The following is a 24,634-nucleotide window of genomic DNA, read 5'->3' on the forward strand; positions in this document are numbered from 1 at the left end:
TAGTTAACTTAAGGGTTTATTGCATGTCTTCAGAAATAGAGCAGATGATGCAACAATGAATTATTGTTATTATTATTATTATTATTATTATTATTATTGTCTATTCCTTAATTGTTCTTCAGTGGGGAGCTGAAATTTGCTTTAATTAGCATTTATTAAATTTTTCCGTTCCACCTTAAATTCTGCTGCCACTGCTGCCTGTTGCAACATTTAAACAAGCTAGCTAGCTATTGAGATGAGCTAACCCATTGGAAGCTCATGTACACTAATTAGCATGCTGCTAACCGTAGACCTAATTCGCTTTAACAGACATGTTAATAGGGTTTCTGACACTAAGGAGCTCACTATTATCTAGAACATGGACTGTAATACAGTGCGCTGTGGTTTTAGCTGTGTTAGCGCTAAACCGCTATGCTAACGCCAATCAGTATAGCAACGTAGCAGCTCCATCACAGCTGGAACGACTTCACCGGGCAAGGCAATCAGTTTCCTACTGGCGAGCAGGATTGAGGACACACACACACACACACAGTTAAGAAACTAGCATTAAAATGTGATAAGTAAGAACACATGAGGTCCAGAACCTTATACACACATCCTGATCATCAGCACAGCCTTTATCTGACTGTGTGTGTGTGTGTGTGTGTGTGTTCCAGTGCCACTCATCATTTGTTATTCATTTGTGTGTAAAAGCAGCATCTGTCCTCTACTTGAGCATGACCCGTACACACTCCATCTGTGAGAGTTTATCTACAGCTCTTTTAGCTCATTTAAACACACACACACACACACACCCACACTAGAAGAATGAAAAAATATATATTTTCTGCACCCAGATGAAGTGTTGTATTGTAATAATATTTAGAAGAAAGATAAAAGTTGTCAGGAACAAAAAAATATTATGAATTTAGACTGATATTTAGGGTAATATTTATTAATCTACACATACAGAAGTAGTGTGTAACAACTGCGTATCGTATGTGTAATGCTGCAACATGTCAGACGTCTCAGCTCAGATTGTGTGGTGGGGTATAGGAGTGTTGATAGAGCATCCAATAGAATAACTGTTGATCTTGCCACTGATCACGGTGCCTTCACACGGAGATTCATTGGTCGTCTCCAACAAAACAAAAGCTGGACTTGTCACTGAAGATGACCCACTGCCATTATGAAACACTCCATGGCAGTTTTTGGCGACGTTGTCACGGTGGTCGTTGTGCATGTAGTCCTGCATGTTGCAACCGTCTGCCAATGGTGCTGGCACTAAGAAGATGACTCATGAATGGTGTCGCTGCTCATTGAATGTTTACGATCATGGCTGTTGGGTCACTGTTGGGCACATGTTGGATCATCCTGTTTCCCTTATTGAACTCTTCCAGCTGCTGGAACTTCTTTAGAACTAATCTGTGAATCTTTATACTTCACTTGATGCTTCTTGAGTCTCCAACACAACAGCACTAATCAGAAAGAAAAGCACATGCTGTGGAACCAACCTTACAGTTAATAGTTTTTCAGGAACAGCTGTAAGCACTGCCTTGCTTACATCACATGATTGCAGACGAGCGTGAAAGTTGAATCATTTGCATTTCTCACAAAGTTGAACCCTTCCACCAAGTTTCATTCCAATGATTTGATTTCTACTGGGTGTAGCTATTGTTACGATAGTGGGTGTATTCTATATATCAGTGTATATAAACTGAATTATAGACTGTGTGAACGATTACAGATTATTTTATTTTACTTTATTTTCAGATTGCTTGTGATGGTTTTCTGGCTCTCAGACTGTTTCCTCTCTGAGAGGAGATTAGTGTCAGAGTAAGTCCAGCAGGGTAAAGCTGAGGTTCAGTCAGATATCTACAGGAGCTTTAATCCCAAACAGGAGGCGGAGCCAAACCTGCTCCAAATTTCCCACAGCACCAATCGTTTATTAAAAATCTTGTACGACCTGACAAATACATCACTTAGCCAGTCCAAGTGCTGTATATTCATATACGGTTTCGAGGGTCGGACTGATATATCAATCAGCCAATAAAATCAGTCGATATTTTCGATATTTACCCCATATTACCCCGATATTACCCAATAAAACTTTGTGATATTTTTTGTGTTGAGTGTTTCTTCTAAGGTATAACCAATACATACTTCGGTAAAATACGTACATACGTAAATAAATCAGAGTCTGAGTCTGAATGATGTATAAATTACCATTATATCATTTAGCGAATAAAATAGATTTATCATTTTGAAAAGTATCTTCAAAGGTTCTAACAATATAGTGTTTGGTCATTAAAATGAGTCAGTATTGTCAATATATAATATATCTTTTAGCAAATAAAATAAATACATTTTTATGCAGTATTATTGGTCTGACAAGTAAAATGCTTGCGTGATAAAATTAGATTGAAATTAAAACAAAGTTAAATGGCAAACAATTCAGCAATGTGATGCAACAGTAAAGATTAACAAAGCAAAAACAAATATATTCTTAAGAGTAATTCCGCCTATTTAAAAATGCACTTAAAAATGGCAAGAATGAGTATTTGGAGGCGGGGCTTAGTGAGGAGCAAGCAGGGTGCAAAGTAGCCAATCACAGTAGAAGCATTAATGTTTAGGAAGTCTCCGTCCACAAAGTACATAATAGAAAGAAAAATTTGTAGTAATTCATCATCAATCAAGGCGGAGCTACAGAATCAGTAACGCTAATTTTACAACCACTAGGGGGCCAGGTTTAGAACAGCTAACAGCTGTAAATATAAATATAAAAAGTTATACTTCTAAAAATCCTCATTTAAATTTTTTACATTAAAGTATCAGTATTGGTGATGAAGAAGCGCATTTATCGGTCGGCTCCTGTGTTAGCTGTGATGCTAACATCGCTCATATATATCAATGACACGCTGTTTATCTCGCTATTAGCGCTCCGTCTTCAGTCAGAACAGTCAGCAAGATCATCCAGTACAGTCAGGGTCAAATTTACACACTCATACCACACACACTCACACCACACACACATACCACACACACACACACACACACTGGAGAGCGTGCATGGACATACCTTCTTGGAGAAGTGGTTTAGCGGAGATTTGACACAGTTGCCCATAGTCCCCTTAGCTCATTCTGCCACTCACAGTGCAAGAGTCACAGTGTGAGTGTGTGAGTGTGTGTGTGGCGAGTGCAGTATATTTGTGGAGTGTGTGTGTGTGTAGTATGTGTGTGTGTGTGTGTGTGTGTGAGCATCTCTTCATGCCGGGATTAAAGGGTGGGTAGAGCTGGTCTTCTAGGAAGGTTTTAGGAAGTAAAAAAATAGGAGAAATGATGGAGAGAGAGAGAGAGAGAGAGAGGTAAGGAACGAGGGATGAGGTAGTGATAAGCAGGGGGAGAGAGGGAGCTGACACAGGAGGAGAGGAGAGGCACGCCGTCTTACTGGAGTGTGTAAGCTGTGTATCACACACACACACACACACACACTCGTGCACGTGTGCGAGAAAGCGCAAGATTGCCTTTCATTCGCTCTCTCTCTCTCCATCCCTCTCTCCTTTCCTCTCTCACAGTTGGAGAGGCTTGCAATGTAGGGTTCATCAATCCACACAAAAGAAAGAGAGGGAGAGAGAGTAAAATGAGAACATGAGAAAATGAACAGAGAGACAAAAGAGAGAGAATAAAAGAAGAGTAATTGAGAAAGAGAGTAAAGGAGGGACAAGCGAGGGGGAAGAGAACCAGTAAAACAGAAAGTGAGAGAGAGAGAGAGAGAGCATAACAAGATAAAAAGTATAGAGACAAAAACGAAATGAAAGCTATAACAAAGAGATGAAAAATGAGAGATAAAAGAGAGTAAAAAAACAAAGCTAGAAAAGAGAGAGAGATACATACGATGGTACAATGATAAAAAGCAGGAAAAAGAGAAAGAATAAAAGAAGAGAAAATTAGAAAGGAAGTAAGTAGCCCCAAGGAAAGAAGAGGATAAGGAGTAAAAAAGGAAGAAATCAAAGAGAGATGAGGAGTAAAGGAGAGAGAGAGAGAAAGAGAAAAAATGAAAGTTAAAAAGAAAAAAGACAAAAAAGAGGGAGGATAAAAAATTAAAGGTTGCAGAGTAAGAGACAAAAGCAAAAACAAAGAAAGAGAGCAATAGAGACAAAGAAAACATTAAAAGAAGAAAAAGTGAGAAAGAGGAGAATGAAAATGTAAAAGTGAAATAGGAAAGAAAGAAAAAAGACAAAAGATAATGAGAAAGAAAAGATGGAATAGAGAGAAAGAAGTAAAAGGGTAAAAGAGGACAAAATTAGAAGCAGAGGAAAGAAGGGAAAAACAAAGTCAACACAAGAAAAAGAAAAAACAAGAAAAAGTGAGAAAAAGACTGAAAGAAATAAATACCACACCCCAGCATTACTGACCTCTACCTCACCACTCCCAAACATTACTGACCTCTACCTCACCACACCCCAGCATTACTGACCTCTACCTCACCATACCCAGCATTACTGACCTCTACCACACCACTACCAAACATTACTGACCTCTACCTCACCACACCCCAGCATTACTGACCTCTACCTCACCACTTCCAAACATTACTGACCTCTACCTCACCACTACCAAACATTACTGACCTCTACCTCACCACACCACAACATTACTGACCCCTACCTCACCATACCCAGCATTACTGACCTCTACCACACCACTACCAAACATTACTGACCTCTACCTCACCACACCCCAGCATGACTGACCCCTACCTCACAATACCCCACCATTTCTGACCTCTACCTCACCACACCCCAGCATTACTGACCTCTACCTCACCACTACCAAACATTACTGACCCCTACCTCACCACACCCCAACATTACTGACCCCTACCACACAACAGCCCAACATTACTGACCTCTACCTCACCACAACCCAACATTACTGACCTCTACCTCACCACACCCCAACATTACTGACCCCTACCTCACCATACCCAGCATTACTGACCTCTAACACACCACTACCAAACATTACTGACCTCTACCTCACCACACCCCAGCATGACTGACCCCTACCTCACCACTACAAAACATTACTGACCTCTACCTCACCACACCCCAACATTACTGACCCCTACCTCACAATACCCCACCATTACTGACCTCTACCTCACCACACCCCAGCATTACTGACCTCTACCTCAACACTACCAACATTACTGACCTCTACCTCACCACTACCAAACATTACTGACCCCTACCTCACCACACCCCAACATTACTGACCTCTACCTCACCACAACCCAACATTACTGACCTCTACCTCACCACACCCCAACATTACTGACCCCTACCTCACCATACCCAGCATTACTGACCTCTACCACACCACTACCAAACATTACTGACCTCTACCTCACCACACCCCAGCATGACTGACCCCTACCTCACCACTACAAAACATTACTGACCTCTACCTCACCACACCCCAACATTACTGACCCCTACCTCACAATACCCCACCATTACTGACCTCTACCTCACCACACCCCAGCATTACTGACCTCTACCTCAACACTACCAACATTACTGACCTCTACCTCACCACTACCAAACATTACTGACCCCTACCTCACCACACCCCAACATTACTGACCCCTACCACACAACACCCCAACATTACTGACCTCTACCTCACCACAACCCAACATTACTGACCCATACCTCACCATACCCAGTATTACTGACCTCTACATTACTTCACTTCAACATTACTGACCTCTACCTCACCACACTTCAACATTACTGACCCCTATCTTACCACACCCCAACATTAATGATCTTTTCCTCACTTCACTCCAACATTACTGACCCCTACCTCACCATATGCCAGCATTACTGACCTCTACCTCACCATATCCCAGCATTACTGGCCTCTACCTCACCACACTTCAACATTACTGATCTATACCTCACCACACCCCAACATTACTGACCTCTACCTCACCACTACCAAACATTACTGATCTCTACCTCACTACACCTCAACAGTACTGACCCATACCTTACCATATCTCAACGTTACTGACCACAACCCCAAACATGACAGATCCCTACCTCACCTCACCCCAAAATTACTGACCACTATCTCAACACTCCCCAATATTACTGATATCTACCTCACCACACCCCAACATTACTGACCCCCCAACACTCCAGCGTTACTTACCACTACCTCAACCCAACATTTTTGATCTTGACCTCACCTCTCCCCAACCTCACTGATGCCTCACCATTCTATATCATGAATGACCTCCACCTCACCTCATCCCACTATCACTGAACTTTACCTTGCAACACATTGACATTATTGACCCCTACCTCACCACTCCCCAACATTACTGACCCCAACCTCTCCTCACCCTCAACATTACTGACTGCAACCTCACCACCCCAACATTTTACCACCCCAACACTTAATTCGCCACCCCCAACACTTCACTCCTCAACATTACTGACCTCTACCTCACCTTAACACTACTGACCCCAACCTCCCCATATCCCCAACATTACTGACCCCAACCTCACCCCAACGTTACTTACCCCTACACCACCCCAACAATACTTACTCTTCTCACCCCTACTTTACTTACCCCTACATCACCCCAACATTACTGACCCCAACCTCCCCTCATCTCCAACATTACTGATCCCTACCTTACCCCAACATTACTTACCCGTACATCACCCCAAAATTACTGACCCCTACCTCACCCCAAAGTTACTTTCCTCTACGTCACCCAACGTTACTTACCCCTTTCACCCCAACATTACTGACCCCAACCTTCCTACACCAATATATGTATATCACTGGTTCATGTTTTATTGTAATGCTTAAATCTTTCTGATTAAAATCAGGCTTAATAAAGTGTGCATGTTTGTAAACATAATTATTTTGTTTACAAAAACTGCTGTCAGTGTAGCAGCATCCTGAGAGGGAGTGAAAAACGAAATAGAAACAAAATGAAAAAAGGGGATGAATAAGAGAGATAAAGAGAGCGAGCGAGGGAGTAAAAGAGCAGAAAGAGGAGAACAACAAAAGCGAGTAAAAGAGCGGGCGAGAGAGATAGGGAACGTACAGGGAGAGAGAGAGAGGCGTGCTGGGTTGGGGTGAGCATATTACCTTCCCCGGAGCAAGACACTCTAGACACTAATCCAAACACACACTCGCGCACAGTCGATTACACACACACACACACACGCACGCAGGGCTTCAGCTAAAAATATCACACACACACATTATACACACACACATCAGACACACTCACACACACACACACTCATGGCAAAGTCATGGCAGGCTGTGAGGGACAGAGCTGAGATCAAAGTGATGAAAAAACATTGCAGAAACTCCGCCCACAACACACACACACACACACGCTTACACACACACACACACACACACACTCTGCTGGGGGTACAGGTCAGTAAAGGAATGGCATAATGTCTCACAATACACCTGCTGAGCCCATCCCTGCCCACTTCCTGCCCTCTCTCCTCTAATCCTCTCCCTCCCTCCCTCTCTCTCTCTCTCTCTCTCTCTCTCCCTCCAACCTCCTCTACCTCTACCATCTCTTTCTCCCTCACTCCTCCACTACCTTTCTCTCTGTCCATCACTCTTCCTCTACCTCTCCCTCTCCATCACTCCTCATCTCCTTCTCTCTCTCCCTCATTCTTCCTCTACCTCTCTCTCTCCTCATCTCCCTCTAAATGTCTCTTTTTCTCCATCACTCCTCCTCTCCTTTTCTCTCTCTCTCTTATTCCTCCTCTACCTCTACCTCTCTCTCTCCAAACCCCCTTCTAAATCTCTCTCTTTCTCCATCACTCCTCCTCTCCTTCTCTCTCTCCCTTTCTATCCCTCCATCCTACTCATCCTCTACCTTTTTTTCTCTCCATCACTCCTGCACCTCTACCTCTCTCTCTCCATCACTTCTCCTCTACATTTACCTCTGTCTCTTTGCTCTCCATTACTCCTCCTCTACCTCTAACCCTCTCCATCACTCCTCCTTTACCTCTCTCTCTCCATCACTCCTTCTCTACCTTTCTCTCTGTCCATCACTCCTCCTCTACCTCTCTCCCTTTGTCCTCCTCTACCTCTACCTCTCTCTGTCACTTCTCCTCTACCTTTACCTCTCTTTCTTTCTCCATTGCTATTTCTTTACCTCTACCTCTCTCTCCGTCACTCCTCCTGTCTCTCTCTTCCTCTCTCTATCATGTCTCCTGTAACTCTATCTCCCTGTTACTGCAGTTACTCTCTCTCTCTTTATTATTCTGCTCTCTTTTTTTCCTACTACCCTTCCATCTCCATCATCCACATCTCTCTATCTCTCTCCTGTATGTATCTCTCTCTTTTTCTCTCTCTCCCCTTCTCTCTCTCTCTCTCTCTCTCTCTCTCTGTGTGATTCAGGCTGATGAAGCTGTGTTCTTCACCGGAGGCTCATTGTGAACTTCAGAACGCATCAGGAATTAGAGCCAGCCTCCGTCCACTCGCATAACGTCAACTCAGCACACACACACACACACACACGCACACAGCCTGCGCCTCAGTGAACACACATGCGTGTGTATGATTGTAAGAGCGTTTTGTAGGTCAGTGTGTATGAATATGTTATAGATGTTCTTTTTAGTTTGTCTCAGATGAACACAACACAATCTACATCTCTCCATAAATATGAATACAGCCTTTATATTTATGTTTATAATAGTAATGTAGTTACAGGCATATAGTGCCTTTCTAGATGCTTAAGGTTGCTTTACAGTCTACACAATCTATCACACTCAACCAATCAGCACACACACAAGCAACAGTGGCCATTCACACACAACATACTCTCAACTGGAAAACACGTCCACCCGGAGAACTGCACTGGATTCAGGGCCAAAAAACTAAAGCTTTTAAAACAAGTCTGTATACTATACCTATCATCCACCAGACAACTATATCCACTCAGACAAGACCAGCCTCCTGTTTGAATCTGTTTAAATGTGGAAATTGTAATCACCATGTAATTACAATTTCAACATTATATTTAACACCATTTATCAAATCTGATAGACTCTCATGAACAGTTTGTAGCGGTTTGGCTCTGTAATGCATGGAAAATGTGATTTTTCGTTTCTGGCTACTGCACCTGCACAGATCTCCACATTGGAGGTAGCTTTCCCTACTATAAGTTTGTTCTTCCTCCACGCACAGAGTTAGCAGCAAGCTGATTGGCTGTTTTTGTTGACCTTTTTTTGAAAGAATGTTGGGTTATGAGAACTCACAGTCACATTTCAGCCAGTGGTGTGGCTACTCACCTTATTAATAACATCTCTGAGGAAACCCACATGGACATGTTAACTCCACCCAGATAGGGACTTGAACCCAAGACAAAAATAGACGTAAAAACTAGTCAAACAAACTAAAGATTTGGAGGACATTTTTGATTTGTATTCAGGAAAATATTGATTTTAAAATGCAGTTTAGGAAAGAGATTACAATTAAAATTATGCTTTTCAGTAATGTTCCTTATCAAACTTCAAAAGCTTTTTTGTAATGCTTAAATAGAAATCCTCAAGATTTAGTGGTGTGATGTCAGGCAGACAATTGACAAAAATCCCGGCCTGTTAAATATGGTGACCAGCTCTGCTCTGATTGGCTGATCTGTATTTTTCCCAACTTTTAAAATTTGGCCAAAATAAAGATAAGCCAATCAGATCTAAACTGCTATAGACTAAATGGATAGGTTTGAACGTAATGTGTGTATGATAAATTCCTATAGGTTGTCCATAAGTTGCAATGGGAGGAGCTAAACTGCTGTAGGCTGAATGGGTGGACCTACTGTAACTTTTTTCTGTTTCTAACAACTAAATAAACACTGCACTGCCCTGTGGGAAATGTGGGAGGGGTCTCTTGCATTGAATGTGGGTGTGTCTTTTAGTCTGTCAGTGCACTGGTAAACGAGAGAACAGAAGGTACAGGACAGATGTTTGACCTTTCTAATGACTCATTTAATCTGATGCAGAGCGTCTGAATAACTCTGACAGTGCTGCAGCGCCCCCTACTGTCAGATTTCTAATTCTGATCTGATGTGAATCTGATTTAAATAATCTCTTAGTTTCTTTTTCCTGTACTGAGCGTTACATGGTGGCAGCAATGGGCCGGTTCTGGAGAGGTCCGGTCCTGAGGACAGTGCTTCCGGACGGATTCCTGCACACTGAGGCAGGCTTACACATCTCCATGACGATCCTATAAAAACACAAAGCACTTCCTGTCTATTAATAGCGCCACAGCCGGAGATGCGCTGAAGTGGGCATGACGCAGTGAGGACGCCAGCACATCCCAGCATAACACTTCCGCACCCCCATCCCTCTACCCAAACTCTCTCTCTCGCTACCTAACCTCTCTCTCTATTTCTCTCTCTCTACCCAACCTCTCTCTCTCTCTCTCTACCCAATCTCTCTCTCTCTCTCTCTCTCTCTCTCTCTACCTAACCTCTCTCTCTCTACCCAACTTTCTCTCTCTCTACCCAACTTCTCTCTCTAACTAACCTCTCTCTCTCTACCTAACCTCTCTCTCTCTACCTAACCTTTCCCTTCTCTCGCTCTACCCATTCCCTCTCTCTACCTAACCTCTCTCTTTCTCTTCTCTCTCTTTCTCTCTCTCTCTCTCTCTCTCTGTGATAAGATCAGGCTGATTAAGGTTAGAGTGGGGGGAGCAGGATGAAGAAGAACTGAGGGATAATGGAAGGATGGAAGGTGTGGTGGAGAATCAGGGCTGGATTAGTTATATATGGGTAGGTGATGTTAGGATGATAGTCCTGTGTTAATGCTCCTTGTCAGTTATTTTTACAGACTGTGCGCTCCAGTAAAGATTAGTGCTGTACTCAATATATCCAATATATTATATACTCACCTGTATAAAGTTGAGCTGTGCTGAAATTCCTACAGCCAGTCAGTGCTGTGGGTAGTGTTTGGGTCATTAATTGTTGTAGGTAGTGTTGTGGTCAGTGCTGTGGGTAGTGTTGGGGTCAGTGGTTGTTGTGGTCAGTGCTGTGGGTAGTATTAGGGTCAGTAATTGTTGTGGTCAGTGTTGTGATTACTGTTGGGCTTAGTAATTGTGGTCAGTGTTGTGATTACAGTTGGGGTCAGTGATTGTTAGGGTCAGTTTTGTGGTCAGTGATGTGGGTAGTGTTGGGGTCAGTAATTGTTGTGGTCAGTGCTGTGGTCAGTGTTGTGATTACTGTTGGGGTCAGTGATTGTTGGGGTCAGTGATGTGGGTAGTTTTGGGGTCAGTAATTGTTGTGGTCAGTGCGGTGGGTAATGTTGGGGTCAGTGCTGTGGTCAGTGATCGCTGAGGTCAGTGCTGTGGTCAGTGATCGCTGAGGTCAGTGCTGTGGTCAGTGATTGTTGTGGTCAGTGATTGTTGAGGTGTCAGTGATTATTGTGGTCAGTGATTGTTGTGGAGAGCACTGTGATCAGAGTTGGAGCCAGTGTTGGGGTCAGTGATTGTTGTGATTAGTGCTGTGGCCAGTGTACTGGTCATTGTTGGAGTCAGTGTTGTGGTCAGTGATTGTTGTACTCAGTGCTGTGGTCAGAGTTGGAGTCAGTGTTGGGGTCAGTGATTGTTGTGATTAGTGCTGTGGCCAGTGTACTGGTCAGTGATTGTTGGGGTCAGTGCTGTGGTCCGGGTAGTTTCAGACATTATGATTATAATGAGTGTATCACAGCACAGGGTTGGGCTAGGGTCAGTGATTAGCTCAATATCACTTTGAACTGACCACTCACACACATACTGACCTTCCTCCAGCTCAGTGACTGCTGCCGCTCCTGGCACTAAACTGGGTTACTAGCATGACGTGTTGTTGAGGCTAATGCTGTCAGAGCTCTGAGCAGTGTGTGTAATCTCCTGGCTCTGGAGACTGTGTGTGTGTGTGTGTGTGTGTGTGTGTGTGTGTGTGTGTGTGTGTGTGTTTGAGAGGAAGGCTTTGAGAAGTCTTGTACGACACACAGTGGCCAAACGTGAGCAACACTGAAAAATACACTGACTCTATTAAACTATTACTATTAATTACACTATTTATATAAATATTAAATATTACATTTATTACATTAATCTACAACACATGCTTTAAAGCAAATTATTCAGAGATGTGGCTATGTGTTATTACAGTGAAATTAATGTCAGAATATGTCCAATACACACAGTAATAAAAACACTGTTAATTAAAGCACTGTTTAGTATAGGTATAATAGTATACTTGCAGATAATAGTAGATAATAGACCAGTACTGTAGTATAGTGTAATGTAATGTAAACATAGTATTTTATACTGTTTATAAAGCATGATGTAGTTTAAAATAGATTGGTGTGAGAAATATAGGTATAGACAACATGGTGCAAATTACAAAAATCTAAACAAATAGATATTTTGCAATTGTACTATTAAAATAAATTAAACATTAAACATATGAATGTACATATTCTGTGTTTGTATATTGTGTATATTGTGTTTTGTATTAATTGTGTGTGTACCTTGTCCTCATGTCAGTCCCCCCTGTGTATAACCCAGTATCAGCTTAATGACAATAAATCTTAAATGAATTTGATTTAACTTAATTCCTAGTTAACTCTTGATCTTTTATAAAAAAAATGGAAGCTGATTTTTTGCATTATACATTTTTGATAAGTGCTAAATATTCATTTTGATTCATTTTTTCTGTGGTTAATTAATTAATTGAGGAACTGTAAGAGTATGACTGCAGAATATCATATTCATATTTAAGGATTAACACTCCTGCTCTGATTACACACCGTCCTCTAGCAAAGTGTGTGTGTGTGTGAGAGAGAGTGTATGTGTGTGTGTGTGTGTAATCTGTGAGCTGATTGGACGTTTTCTGGGGGAGATTTGAATATTTTTGTGAAGTATAAAAGGCGTCTCTGTGCTGTCTGAGCTAATCAGAGCCGAGCAGCTAAATTTAGCGGCGCCGCTGAGCGCGAGCGGGAGACAGATCGGAGCAGGTCTTACATTACGTAAGAAAATCCCAGCGAAAAACAGCAGGAAAACCCAGATTCCCTCACCGAGACGTTCTGATGGAGCTATAAATAATATACATTTTCCTCATGAGTAACCATGAGGCCACAGGCTACAGCCTATATACACACACATTACACACGTTATACATACAGACACACACATGTACATATACATATACATGCTTCTACAGCAGAATTCATTATTATTGCTTCATTCATAATGAAATACAGAGTTTATAAGGCCAAAATTCTTTCCTCAAACTAAACTGCTTTCGACTGAATGGGTGGAGCTATAAACTGCTGTAGGCTGAATGGGTAGAGCTATAAACTGCTGTAGGATGAATGGGTGGAGCTACAAACTGCTGTAGACAGAATGGATGGAGCTACAAATAGCTGTAGGCTGAATGAGTGGAGCTATAAACTGCTGTAGACTAAATGGGTGGAGCTATAACCTGCTGTAGGCTGCATGGGTGAAGCTATAAACTGCTGTAGGTTAAATGGGTGGAGCTATAAACTGCTGAATGGGTGTGGCTATAAAATGCTGTAGCATGAATGGGTGGAGCTACAAACTGCTAAAGGCTAAGTATTTAATAGTTTTCTAGTTCTGTCTAATTGAGCAATTGTGGCTTGACTTGGGATGCCATAGAAACCACTGAACAACACCATAGCAACCAGGTAGCGACCACCAATAATTAAAACCAAAGCAGCTACCAACCAAATCCATAACAGCCACTTAGCAACTTGATAGCAATAACATAAAAAAAACTTTTTGTATCCATCTAGAGACCACTTGGCAACACCATAACAACCACCTAGTAACAGCTTAAGGCCATTTTATTCTTTTGGGTTGAATCTGTTTGTACCCTACGCCATAGCCTGAAATGCACCACAATGCCAACCATCTGGGATGCCATCACAGCCATTTTGCAACCACTTAGCAACACCACAGCAACAACTTTTTAGCAACTTTGCCTACGTTTTGCCTTTACTTTATAAAGTTCACTTTCTGTTTAAACTGACTTTAACATCAAAGCTGATCTCTAAAAAAAAAATCCATCAGCCTCAGCTTATCACTCCTTCTCACACTCTGCACTCTCTATTCACTCCCCCAGTGTGTGTGTGAGAGTGTGTGTGTATAAGCAGTATGTGTGTGTATAAATCAGGTATTTACTTTGATCCATAAACACACAGATTCATCACTAGAAGTACAACAATAGAGTTCTGAGTTTCTGCTGTATCCTTAACACACAAACACTGCTTACACACACACACACACACACCTGATTGTCTGGGTTGTGCTGAGGGGTTTTAAATCGCTCTGCTGAGTACACTCCTCCACACAACAGCTCTCTCTGATCTAGTGTAAATAAACAGTTCAGTAATAATCAGATCATCAGTTTAAGGATTAAATTCAGTCATTTAAAAACGTGTTGTGAGTTACTAGTTGCTGTTTACATGGGCAATTTTAGCAAGACGCCGCTGGTCACCATTATTATACCCACTGCCCTGTCCACTGTGGGTGGTAATATTATGATGGTTATCCAGAATGTATTTCCGGTACACAGGTTTACACACCCTGGATGGAGGAATATTAAATGCCCAAAACACAACTTCAGAAATGGGCTCCTGTAGGCGTTTCACACGCTTTTATTATTATTATTATTATTTATTACTGACTGCTCCTTTAATTCGCAAGTCATCAAATTTGTGGCTCGAGTCGAACTCGACTCTAAGTCATGTGACTCCATTCGTGCACAAATCAGGGTATTAATAAACGCACAGTGCTAAATATAAAATTCACCATCAGATATTCTCATTAAACTCTGCCTGCAATCAGCTCAGCATTTAACCTCCACACACCGCGACCGAGGGATGAGCAGCAGTGCTGTGAATGAGTGTGTGTGTGTGTGTGTGTGTGTGTGTGTGTGTGTGTGTGTGTGTGTGTGTGTGTGATTGAAGCCATGGCCTGGATTTGCAGCAGTTATTTCAGGGCTACATTAACAGAAGAACAATTATTGTCTCTTAGAGGATCTCCCTCAGGGACAGACAGCAAGACAGAGAACAGATCTGATACAGAGAGGAACTGTTATGATAGTCCAGTGGTTCTCAATCCTGGAGTTATTACCCCCTGTTCTGTGTATTTTAGTGTTTTCCCTGCTTTAACACCCCTTTAACACTCTGAAAAGGGCCGGGTAATGATCTGAATAGTTAGATCAAGTGTGTTTTTGGAGAAGGTAAATCTAGAAATATACTTGTGTTTGAATGTAACGGCTGACATGCTTGTCTCAATGCTACATATGCTACTGGAGGCTTCCACTAGAGGGCTCCACTCACTACAGTGACAACAACACAACATACAGGTGTGAGTATTCCCGGCTTCGCAGTTTAAACAGAGCAATGCATTTACTCAACGCAGAAGTATAAACTGGCCTTTAGGCCCCATTATAGCACTGAGACAGCTCTAGTTAAGATAACAAATGATCTGCTTCTGTTACCAACCACGGCCCTATATCCTCCTGGTTTTTTCGACTTGGGTGCAGTGGGTAGTGCAATAGATCATACTATTCTCCTAGAACATTATTGTACAAATTATACAAAGGTAAGATATGGAATTCCAGAAGGCTCTATCTTAGGGCCGTTATTATTTACACTATACATGCTCCCACTGGGTGAGGTTATTTAAAAAAAAAAACATGACGTTAATTTTTATTGTTTTCTTGCGTAAGTCATCCAGCTTTTCATAATCAGCCAAACCTGATGACAAGGATTGTGTACAAGATGTAAAATCATGGATGTTACAACTTTCTCCTATTAAATAGTGATAAAACAGAAGTTCTCCTATTTTATTGATGTGATGATGCATGATATACTTAAACATCTGATGCCAATCATCATCCATAAAAATAACCTCTCCTTCCTAAAGCCCAAACCCAAACCTGTTCAGTCAGAACCTAATCAACATTTTGACAGAAAAAATAATGTTAGAATATTATTAATCTGCTACTTATATACATTAATACAAAACATATAAACACATCCAGTCAAAAAAACAAGTAAAAAGTGTAAAAATAAAATAAAAAAATCTCAGAGTATGAGATATACGATATTTAGCGTGGATTGAAGCTCATGTCCCTTAGTGGAGGAGTGAAGTCGTTTGAGCTGAGTTGAGGAGAACGTTATGTGATTTTGGGATCATTAAGAACTTTTCTGAACCTGAAGCTGCTGTCACTCCTCACTAGTGCTCCCCTGATACTGAGATATGAGTCACTCCTGCTCACTTCTGCTCCAGACGGGAAGCGCCTCACCCCCTGCTCTTCATCACTCCACTGACTCACCCCATCACCGGACCTGCAGACGTTCAGCGTCCAGCAAACTCTCATCATGCCAGTCTGAGAGTTGTTTCAGCACTCAGTACCCTACCATCATCTTCATCATCATCATCACCACCTTTACCTTTATCACCAACCCTGTTATCATCCCATTTTCATCTTCACAACCATTTTCAACTTTGCTATCATCACTATCACAGCATCACTTTTACTACTACATCACTGCATTACATTTATTATTATCAGTCACCTTCACTATTGCATCACAGCATCACATTCACTATCATCAATCACCTTTACTATCACATTACAGTATCACAGCATGACTTTTACTACTGCATTACAGCAAGACAAGTACTATCATCAATCACCTTCACTATTGCATCACAGCCTCACATTCACTATCATCAATCACCTTTACTATCACACTACAGCCTCACTTTTACTATCATCAATCACCTTTATTATTACATAACAGCATCACATTCACTATCGTCAGTCACTTACATCACAGCTTTATATTCTCTATAAATCAATCATTTTCACTATTACATCACAGCATCGCATTCACTATCATCAATCACCTTTACTATTACATCACATTACTTTCATTATGATCAATCAACTTCACTATTGCATCACTTTCACTATTATCAATCATCTTTACTATTGCATCACAGAATCACATTCACTTTCATCAATCACCTTTACTATTATACTACAGCATGACTTTTACCATCATCAGTCACCTTCGCTATTACATCACAGCATCACTTTCACTATGATTAATAACATTCCCTATTACATCACAGCATCACTTTCACTGTGACCAATAACATTCCCTATTACATCACAGCATCACTTTCACTGTGACCAATAACATTCCCTATTACATCACAGCATCACTTTCACTATGATCAATAACATTCCCTACTACATCACATCACATTCACTACTATTATCAATCATTTTCACTATTACATCACAGCATCACATTTACTGTCATCAATCACTTTCACTATTACATCACAGCATCACATTCACTATAATCAATCACCTTTACTATAACATCACAGCATGACTTCACTAGCTACAACCACACCAGCTACACCTTCACCAGCCACACCCTCTGCAGCTACACCCACAATAGGTTCACACGTACCAGCTACACCCCACCAGCTACACAGCAGGTTCACACACCAGCTACACCCACACCAGCTATACACACAACAGGTTCACTCACACCAGCTACACCCACACCAGCTACACCCACAATAGCTACACCTGCACCTGCTGCACCTGCACAACTACACCCATACCAGCTACACAGACACAGTTACACTCACACATTCTACACCCTTCCCAGCTACACCCACACACCTGCTACACCCTCACCAGCTACACCCACAACAGGTTTACACACACCAGCTACACCCACACCAGTTATACACACAACAGGTTCACTCACACCAGCTACACCCACACTAGCTACACCTGCACCTGCACAACTACATCCATACCAGCTACACAGACACAGTTACACTCACACATTCTACACCCTTCCCAGCTACACACACACACCTGCTACACCCTCACCAGCTACACCCACAACAGGTTTACACACACCAGCTACACCCACACCAGCTACACACACAACAGGTTCACTCACACCAGCTACACCCACACCAGCTACACCCACACTAGCTACACCCGCACCAGCTGCACCTGCACAACTATACCCATACCAGCTACACAGACACAGTTACACTCATGCTACACCCTTACCAGCTACCCTCACATCAGCTACAGTCACACAAGCTACACCCTCACCAGATATACCCACACCAGATATACCTGCATCCATCACAGCCACACCAGCTACACCCTCACCAGCTACACCCACAACAGGTTCACACACACCAGCTACACCCACAGCTATGCTCACAACAGGTTCACCCACACCAGCTACACCCACAACAACTACAAACACACCAGGTTCACCCTTACCAGCAACACTTACACACCAGCTACATGCAAATCAGCTACATCCTCACCAGCTACACCCATACTAGCTACACCCACAACAGGTTTACACACACCAGCTACACCCACACTAGCAACACCCATATCAGCTACGCCCACACCAGCTACACCCTCACAAGCTACACCCCCACCAGCTACACCCTTACCAGCAACACTCACACATGCTACACCTTCACTAGCCAACCCACACCAGCTACTCCCTAACCAGCAACACTCACAACAGGTTCACACACACTAGCTAAACCCACACCAGCTACGCCCACAACAGGTTCACCCGCACCAGCTACATCCTCACCTGCTACACCCACAGCAGCTACACCCACAGCAGCTACACCCACAGCAGCTATGCCCACAACAGGTTATCCCACACCAGCCACACCCTTACCTGCTACACTCACACATGCTATAACTTCACCAGCTACACCCACACCAGCTACAATCACACATCACTACACCCACACCAACTATACCTACACCAGATATACCTGCATCAGTTGCAGCCACATCAGCTACACCATCTACACCCGCACCAGCTACACCAGCTACACCAGACAAATGCACACCTGCTATCCCCAAACCTACTACACCCACTACAGTTTTACTGAGCTTCAGTTGTTTGTAAGTTGTTTATCGGTTGTTTATCAGCTGTTTGTATTTATTGGTTCCAGTTCTGCTGCTTGTCCGGCACAGGTGATTCTGCTCACCTGCCCACGTGCACTGCACTAAACCTCACACACCAGCAGCCGCTCCGCCAGAGTGTGTACAGTGTGTTTGTTACTGTAAGCGTGTATAGTATGTTTGTGTGTGTGTGTTACCTGTCCGAAAACGGACTGCACTATGGGGTGCAGGTGTGTGTCCAGCTCCCTTTGGCGCGCGCCGCTGGTGCCTGGCTGCTCCTCGTGTCCTTTGCGCGCGCGGCGTTGCCCATCTCCGGGGTTCCGCGCGCGCCTGGCGGAGTCCCCGCGCTCCGTGTCCGCGCGCTGCTGCTGCTTCTGCGCGCTCATGCTCTATCACACTGTCACACCTACAGGCGCGCGCCTCTTATACACACAGCGCACGAGCCGAGCGAGCACGGAGAGAGAGGGAGAGAGGGGGGGGGGGGGCACTTTTACGCAAAGAGAATAAGTCAAATTTGTTTCATTCTTCTCTCTGTCTCTCTCTCTCTCTCAATGACTTTATGGTTTCTGTTATTTCTCTCTCAGTCTCTTTGATATCTCTTTTTATTAATCTTTCTCATTTATGTCAACTTTCTCTTTTATTTCTCACTCTCTTATCATCTCTATTTTAGAATTATTTTGCTCATCTCCTCGTTTCTCTTTCATTGCTCACTTGATCCATATCTTTTATTTCTCAATTTTTCTTAGTTTCTTCCTTTTCTCTTTTTTCGTGTTTTATCTCTTTTCCATTAATCTTTTCACTTTCATCTCTCACTCTCTAATTTTCTTTCTTTCATCTCTCTATACACTTTAGTTTTTCTTATGTTTATGTTTCTTGTTTTCGCTTTCATTTCTCCCTCGCTGTCAATTTTTTTCTTTCTTCTTTCTCTTAATTCTCTGTACATTTCACTCTTTTTCTCTCAACCTCTCTCTCTCTTATCACTTTATTTATCTTATATTCTCATTCATTTCTCTCTCTGAATTCCCCTTTTCCATTTTTTATTTTATTTCTTATTTATTTCTTTCCCTTTCTGCCACAGGTACAGACGCCTCTTTTTCTCAACCTCTCTCTTTTATCTCTTAATTTATCTTATATTCTCATTTATTTCTTTATCTTTGAATTATTGTATTTTATTTTTTATTTTATTTCTCATTTATTACTCTCCCTTTCTCCCACAGGTACAGAATGCTTATTGTCACTCTTTTTCTCAACCTCTCTCTTTTATCTCTTTATATATCTTATATTCTCATTTATTTCTCTTTCCCTGAATTCTTTTTTCATTCTTTGTTTTATTTCTCATTTATTTATCTCCCTTTCTGCCACAGGTACAGAAGCCTCGATCTTATTGTTACTCTTTTTCTTAACCTCTCTCTTTTATCACTATATTTATCTTATATTCTCATTCATTTTTCTTTCTGAATTCTCTTTTTTCATTCCTTGTTTTATTTCTCATTTATTTCTCTCCCTCTCACAGGTACAGAAGCCTCGTTCTTATTTTCACTCTTTTTCTTAACCTCTCTCTTTTATCACTATATTTATCTTATATTCTCATTCATTTTTCTTTCTGAATTCTCTTTTTTCATTCCTTGTTTTATTTCTCATTTATTTCTCCCCCTCTCACAGGTACAGAAGCCTCGTTCTTATTTTCACTCTTTTTCCTCAGCCTCTCTGTTTTATCTCTTTATTTATCTCATAGTCTCATTTATTTCTCTCACTCTGAATTCTCTTTTTTACATTCTGTGTTTTGTTTCTCATTTATTTCTCTTCCTTTCTCCCAGAGGTACAGAAGCCTCGATCTTATTGTTAGAGGAGTGTCCAGTTTGACCCTCTGAATGGACAGCACACTGCAGCACTGCTGGGCTGTACTGGTTCCCTGTACTGGATCTGCTGATCAGTACAGTACTGAGATCCAGACTCTCTGTCCCGCATCAGAACACACAGTACTTTACCTTCCTCCTTTAGTACTGGGAGAAAAACTGTCACACACACACACACACACACACACACACACTCACACACTAATGCAGTGTGATTATGTAACTACACACAGGAGGAAGTGAAGCATTCCTTCTGAAACGTGATGGTGCTGCGGTCCCATCTGCACATCACCCCCCCGTATACACCTGACTACAGTGTGTTTGTGTGTGTAAATGTGTGTATGTATGTGTGTAAATGTTTGTTTTCTCTTTTATCGCAGAAATACCACAAACCCCAGCATGACAGACCCTGTGCCAAACGTTTAGGCAATACCCAAACTTTTGCACAGGTGGTAATGCATTGTTTATGTGGATTATATAGTTTTATATAGACATGTCCAAAAGCGTATAAGCGGGTTTGACATTGGGAGGGGACACATTTGCTCACACTACAGTGATTTAAAACAATATTTGTGGAATATATATATATATAATTTTTTTTTATTACTTTATTATTATTTATTATTTTTATTTTTTCGATTCTTCCACAATTATTATTATTATTATTATTATTATTATTATTATTATTATTATTATTATTATTATTATTATGTATTGGCATGTCAATTATGTTGTATACCTACATTTCCTCCACTCTTTAAAAAAAAAATCAGTAGCATTGGGTCCTGTGTTTTTATTTTTTTCTACTGAGAGCACTTCCTACATGGTGTCCTTTTATAAAAAAAAAGGAATGGAACTTTATGTTTCATAGAGATTTTTGGCAGCAGTTAATGTAAATGTTAGATAACCCAAACCCTCCCAGTCTGTAAGCAGAACAAGACATTACTTAAAAGTCATTTTCCCATTTAAAGCCTGTGTTGTACCTAAATCAGCACCCCTGCCAGGAAAAGCACCACCTCTCGGGAGCGCACACCCACGTCTCTTGATAAAAGCTTAAGCTAACTTTAACTAGAAACGCATTCCCCAGAGGGGGTGCTTTCCATTACGGGGGGTGCAGATTTCTCTGTGCTTTCAAAATAAAAGTTCATTTATTTCCTGCTTTATTTGCAGTATCATTTTGGAGGAGGACAAATCCACCTATTTCTGATAATGCGAGCTGCATGATATGGATTATGACAGAAGGAACATTAGGAACCTCTACATCTCCATGCTGGAGATGTCTGGCATGTTGCAGCATTACACATGCATTACACACTACTGTATGTGTAGATCAATACATATAACCCTATATATATATATATATATATATATATATATATATATATATATATATATATATATATATATATATATATTTATATATATATATATATATATATAAAAGGCACATTATGAAGAGGGAGAAAAGGAGAGATGTAGTGGTGGATGGATGAAGGGATGGGGTGATGTATTCTCTCTCTCTCCCCAGAGCAGAGACAGACGCAGATGTCAGAGAGCACAAACTCCCAAGAGATACAAACACACGCACACACACACACACACACGCACACGCACACACACACAAAATAATGCCTACAAACATTTGTTTTAACTTTGTCTGGATGTCCTACACACACCCCATCACTCCTCCCTCTATCACTTCATTCATCACACATCACTCTAAATCACTCTGATCCTCTATCATTCTATCCATCACACAAACCTTTATAGCACTCTGATCCTCTATCACTCCATTCATCACACATCACTCTAAATCACTCTGATTCTCCATCACCCCATTCATCACACATCAGGCTGTATCACTCTGATCCTCTATCACTCCATTCATCACACATAACAAATCTTTGTGTAGGTGTTTCTAGTAGTGTCAATGTTTGTATAGATGCTTGTGGTCTAACAGATGTTTATGTTGAAGTTGTGTAGATATTTTTAGATATTTTTTAGATGTTTGTTTAGATGATTATATAGAAACATCTACACAACCATATGTTATAAATATATAATTTATAACATTTGGTTGTGTAGATGTTTCTGGCGTTTATGATTGTGTAGATGTTTGTGGGTCTAATAAATAGATAAAGTGAAGGTTTATAATTCCAGCTCAGAGTTTTTACCTTTTCTGTCTTAAATTCATTAAGACAAGTTTTACGCACGACTGGATCTGCAGAGTAAAACGGGGGAAATGTGGTCATGCTTCAAGAACACACACACACACACGCATACACACACACATACATACACACACACATACAGAGACGCACACAGACACACAGACACACACACGCCCGCTCTGTGGGCTGCAGCAGGGGACACTGAGGCCTCCGGGTTCAATCTGGCCCATTTGCATTTGGGGCTGAAAAACAACAAGCAGAAACACTCTGCCTCTCAGTGCAGTAAACACGCCCCCACCTTTAGCCACACCCTCTCCATCATTAGCTCCACCCCCTACTCTATCAGCTCCTTCCTCTCCACTATCAGCTTCACCTTCTCTATTATGAGCCTCACCATCTCTATTATTAGCTTCAATTTATCCACTATCAGCTCCACCCTCTCCACTATCAGCTTCACCTTCTTCATTATCAGCTCCACCCTCTCCACTATCAGCTTCGTCTTCTTTATTATCAGCGTCAATTTCTCCACCATCAGTCCCACCCTCTCCACTATTAGCTTCGCCTTCTTCATTATCAGCTCCACCCTCTCCACTATCAGCTTTGCCTTCTTTATTATCAGCTCCACCCTCTCCACTATCAGCTTCGCCTTCTTCATTATCAGCTCCACCCTCTCCACTATCAGCTTCGCCTTCTTCATTATCAGCTCCACCCTCTCCACTATCAGCTTCGCCTTCTTCATTATCAGCTCCACCCTCTCCACTATCAGCTTCGCCTTCTTCATTATCAGCTCCACCCTCTCCACTATCAGCTTCGTCTTCTTCATTATCAGCTCCACCCTCTCCACTATCAGCTTCGCCTTCTTCATTATCAGCTCCACCCTCTCCACTATCAGCTTCGTCTTCTTCATTATCAGCTCCACCCTCTCCACTATCAGCTTTGCCTTCTTCATTATCAGCTCCACCCTCTCCACTATCAGCTTCGCCTTCTTCATTATCAGCTCCACCCTCTCCACTATCAGCTTCGCCTTCTTCATTATCAGCTCCACCCTCTCCACTATCAGCTTCGTCTTCTTCATTATCAGCTCCACCCTCTCCACTATCAGCTTCATCTTCTTCATTATCAGCTCCACCCTCTCCACTATCAGCTTTGCCTTCTTTATTATCAGCTCCACCCTCTCCACTATCAGCTTTGCCTTCTTCATTATCAGCTCCACCCTCTCCACTATCAGCTTCGTCTTCTTCATTATCAGCTCCACCCTCTCCACTATCAGCTCCACCCTCTCCACTATCAGCTTCGCCTTCTTCATTATCAGCTCCACCCTCTCCACTATCAGCTTCGTCTTCTTCATTATCAGCTCCACCCTCTCCACTATCAGCTTCATCTTCTTCATTATCAGCTCCACCCTCTCCACTATCAGCTTCGCCTTCTTCATTATCAGCTCCACCCTCTCCACTATCAGCTTCGTCTTCTTCATTATCAGCTCCACCCTCTCCACTATCAGCTTCGTCTTCTTCATTATCAGCTCCACCCTCTCCACTATCAGCTCCACCCTCTCCACTATCAGCTTC

The 24,634-nt window shown here is 41.9% G+C and overlaps 1 protein-coding gene across 3 annotated transcripts in view; it reads right to left on the minus strand.

Moving 5' to 3' along the window:
- Positions 1-19,433, minus strand: part of cabp1b (calcium binding protein 1b) — a 28,661-nt gene extending 9,228 nt beyond the window's left edge. For 2 of the 3 annotated variants that reach the window (XM_049468380.1, XM_049468379.1), the window contains exon 1: positions 19,237-19,433. In XM_049468380.1, the coding sequence (XP_049324337.1) occupies positions 19,237-19,425 (189 nt within the window). In that variant the 5' untranslated portion in view covers positions 19,426-19,433. Of the gene's footprint in view, positions 1-3,058; positions 3,418-19,236 lie in introns of those variants that run through there. The other variant, XM_007254973.4, reaches the window with a different exon arrangement.
- Positions 19,434-24,634: the final 5,201 nt, after the last annotated feature.

Source organism: Astyanax mexicanus, chromosome 20 (genome assembly GCF_023375975.1).
Source record: "Astyanax mexicanus isolate ESR-SI-001 chromosome 20, AstMex3_surface, whole genome shotgun sequence".
In the NCBI taxonomy this organism is placed as follows: Eukaryota; Metazoa; Chordata; class Actinopteri; order Characiformes; family Acestrorhamphidae; genus Astyanax; species Astyanax mexicanus.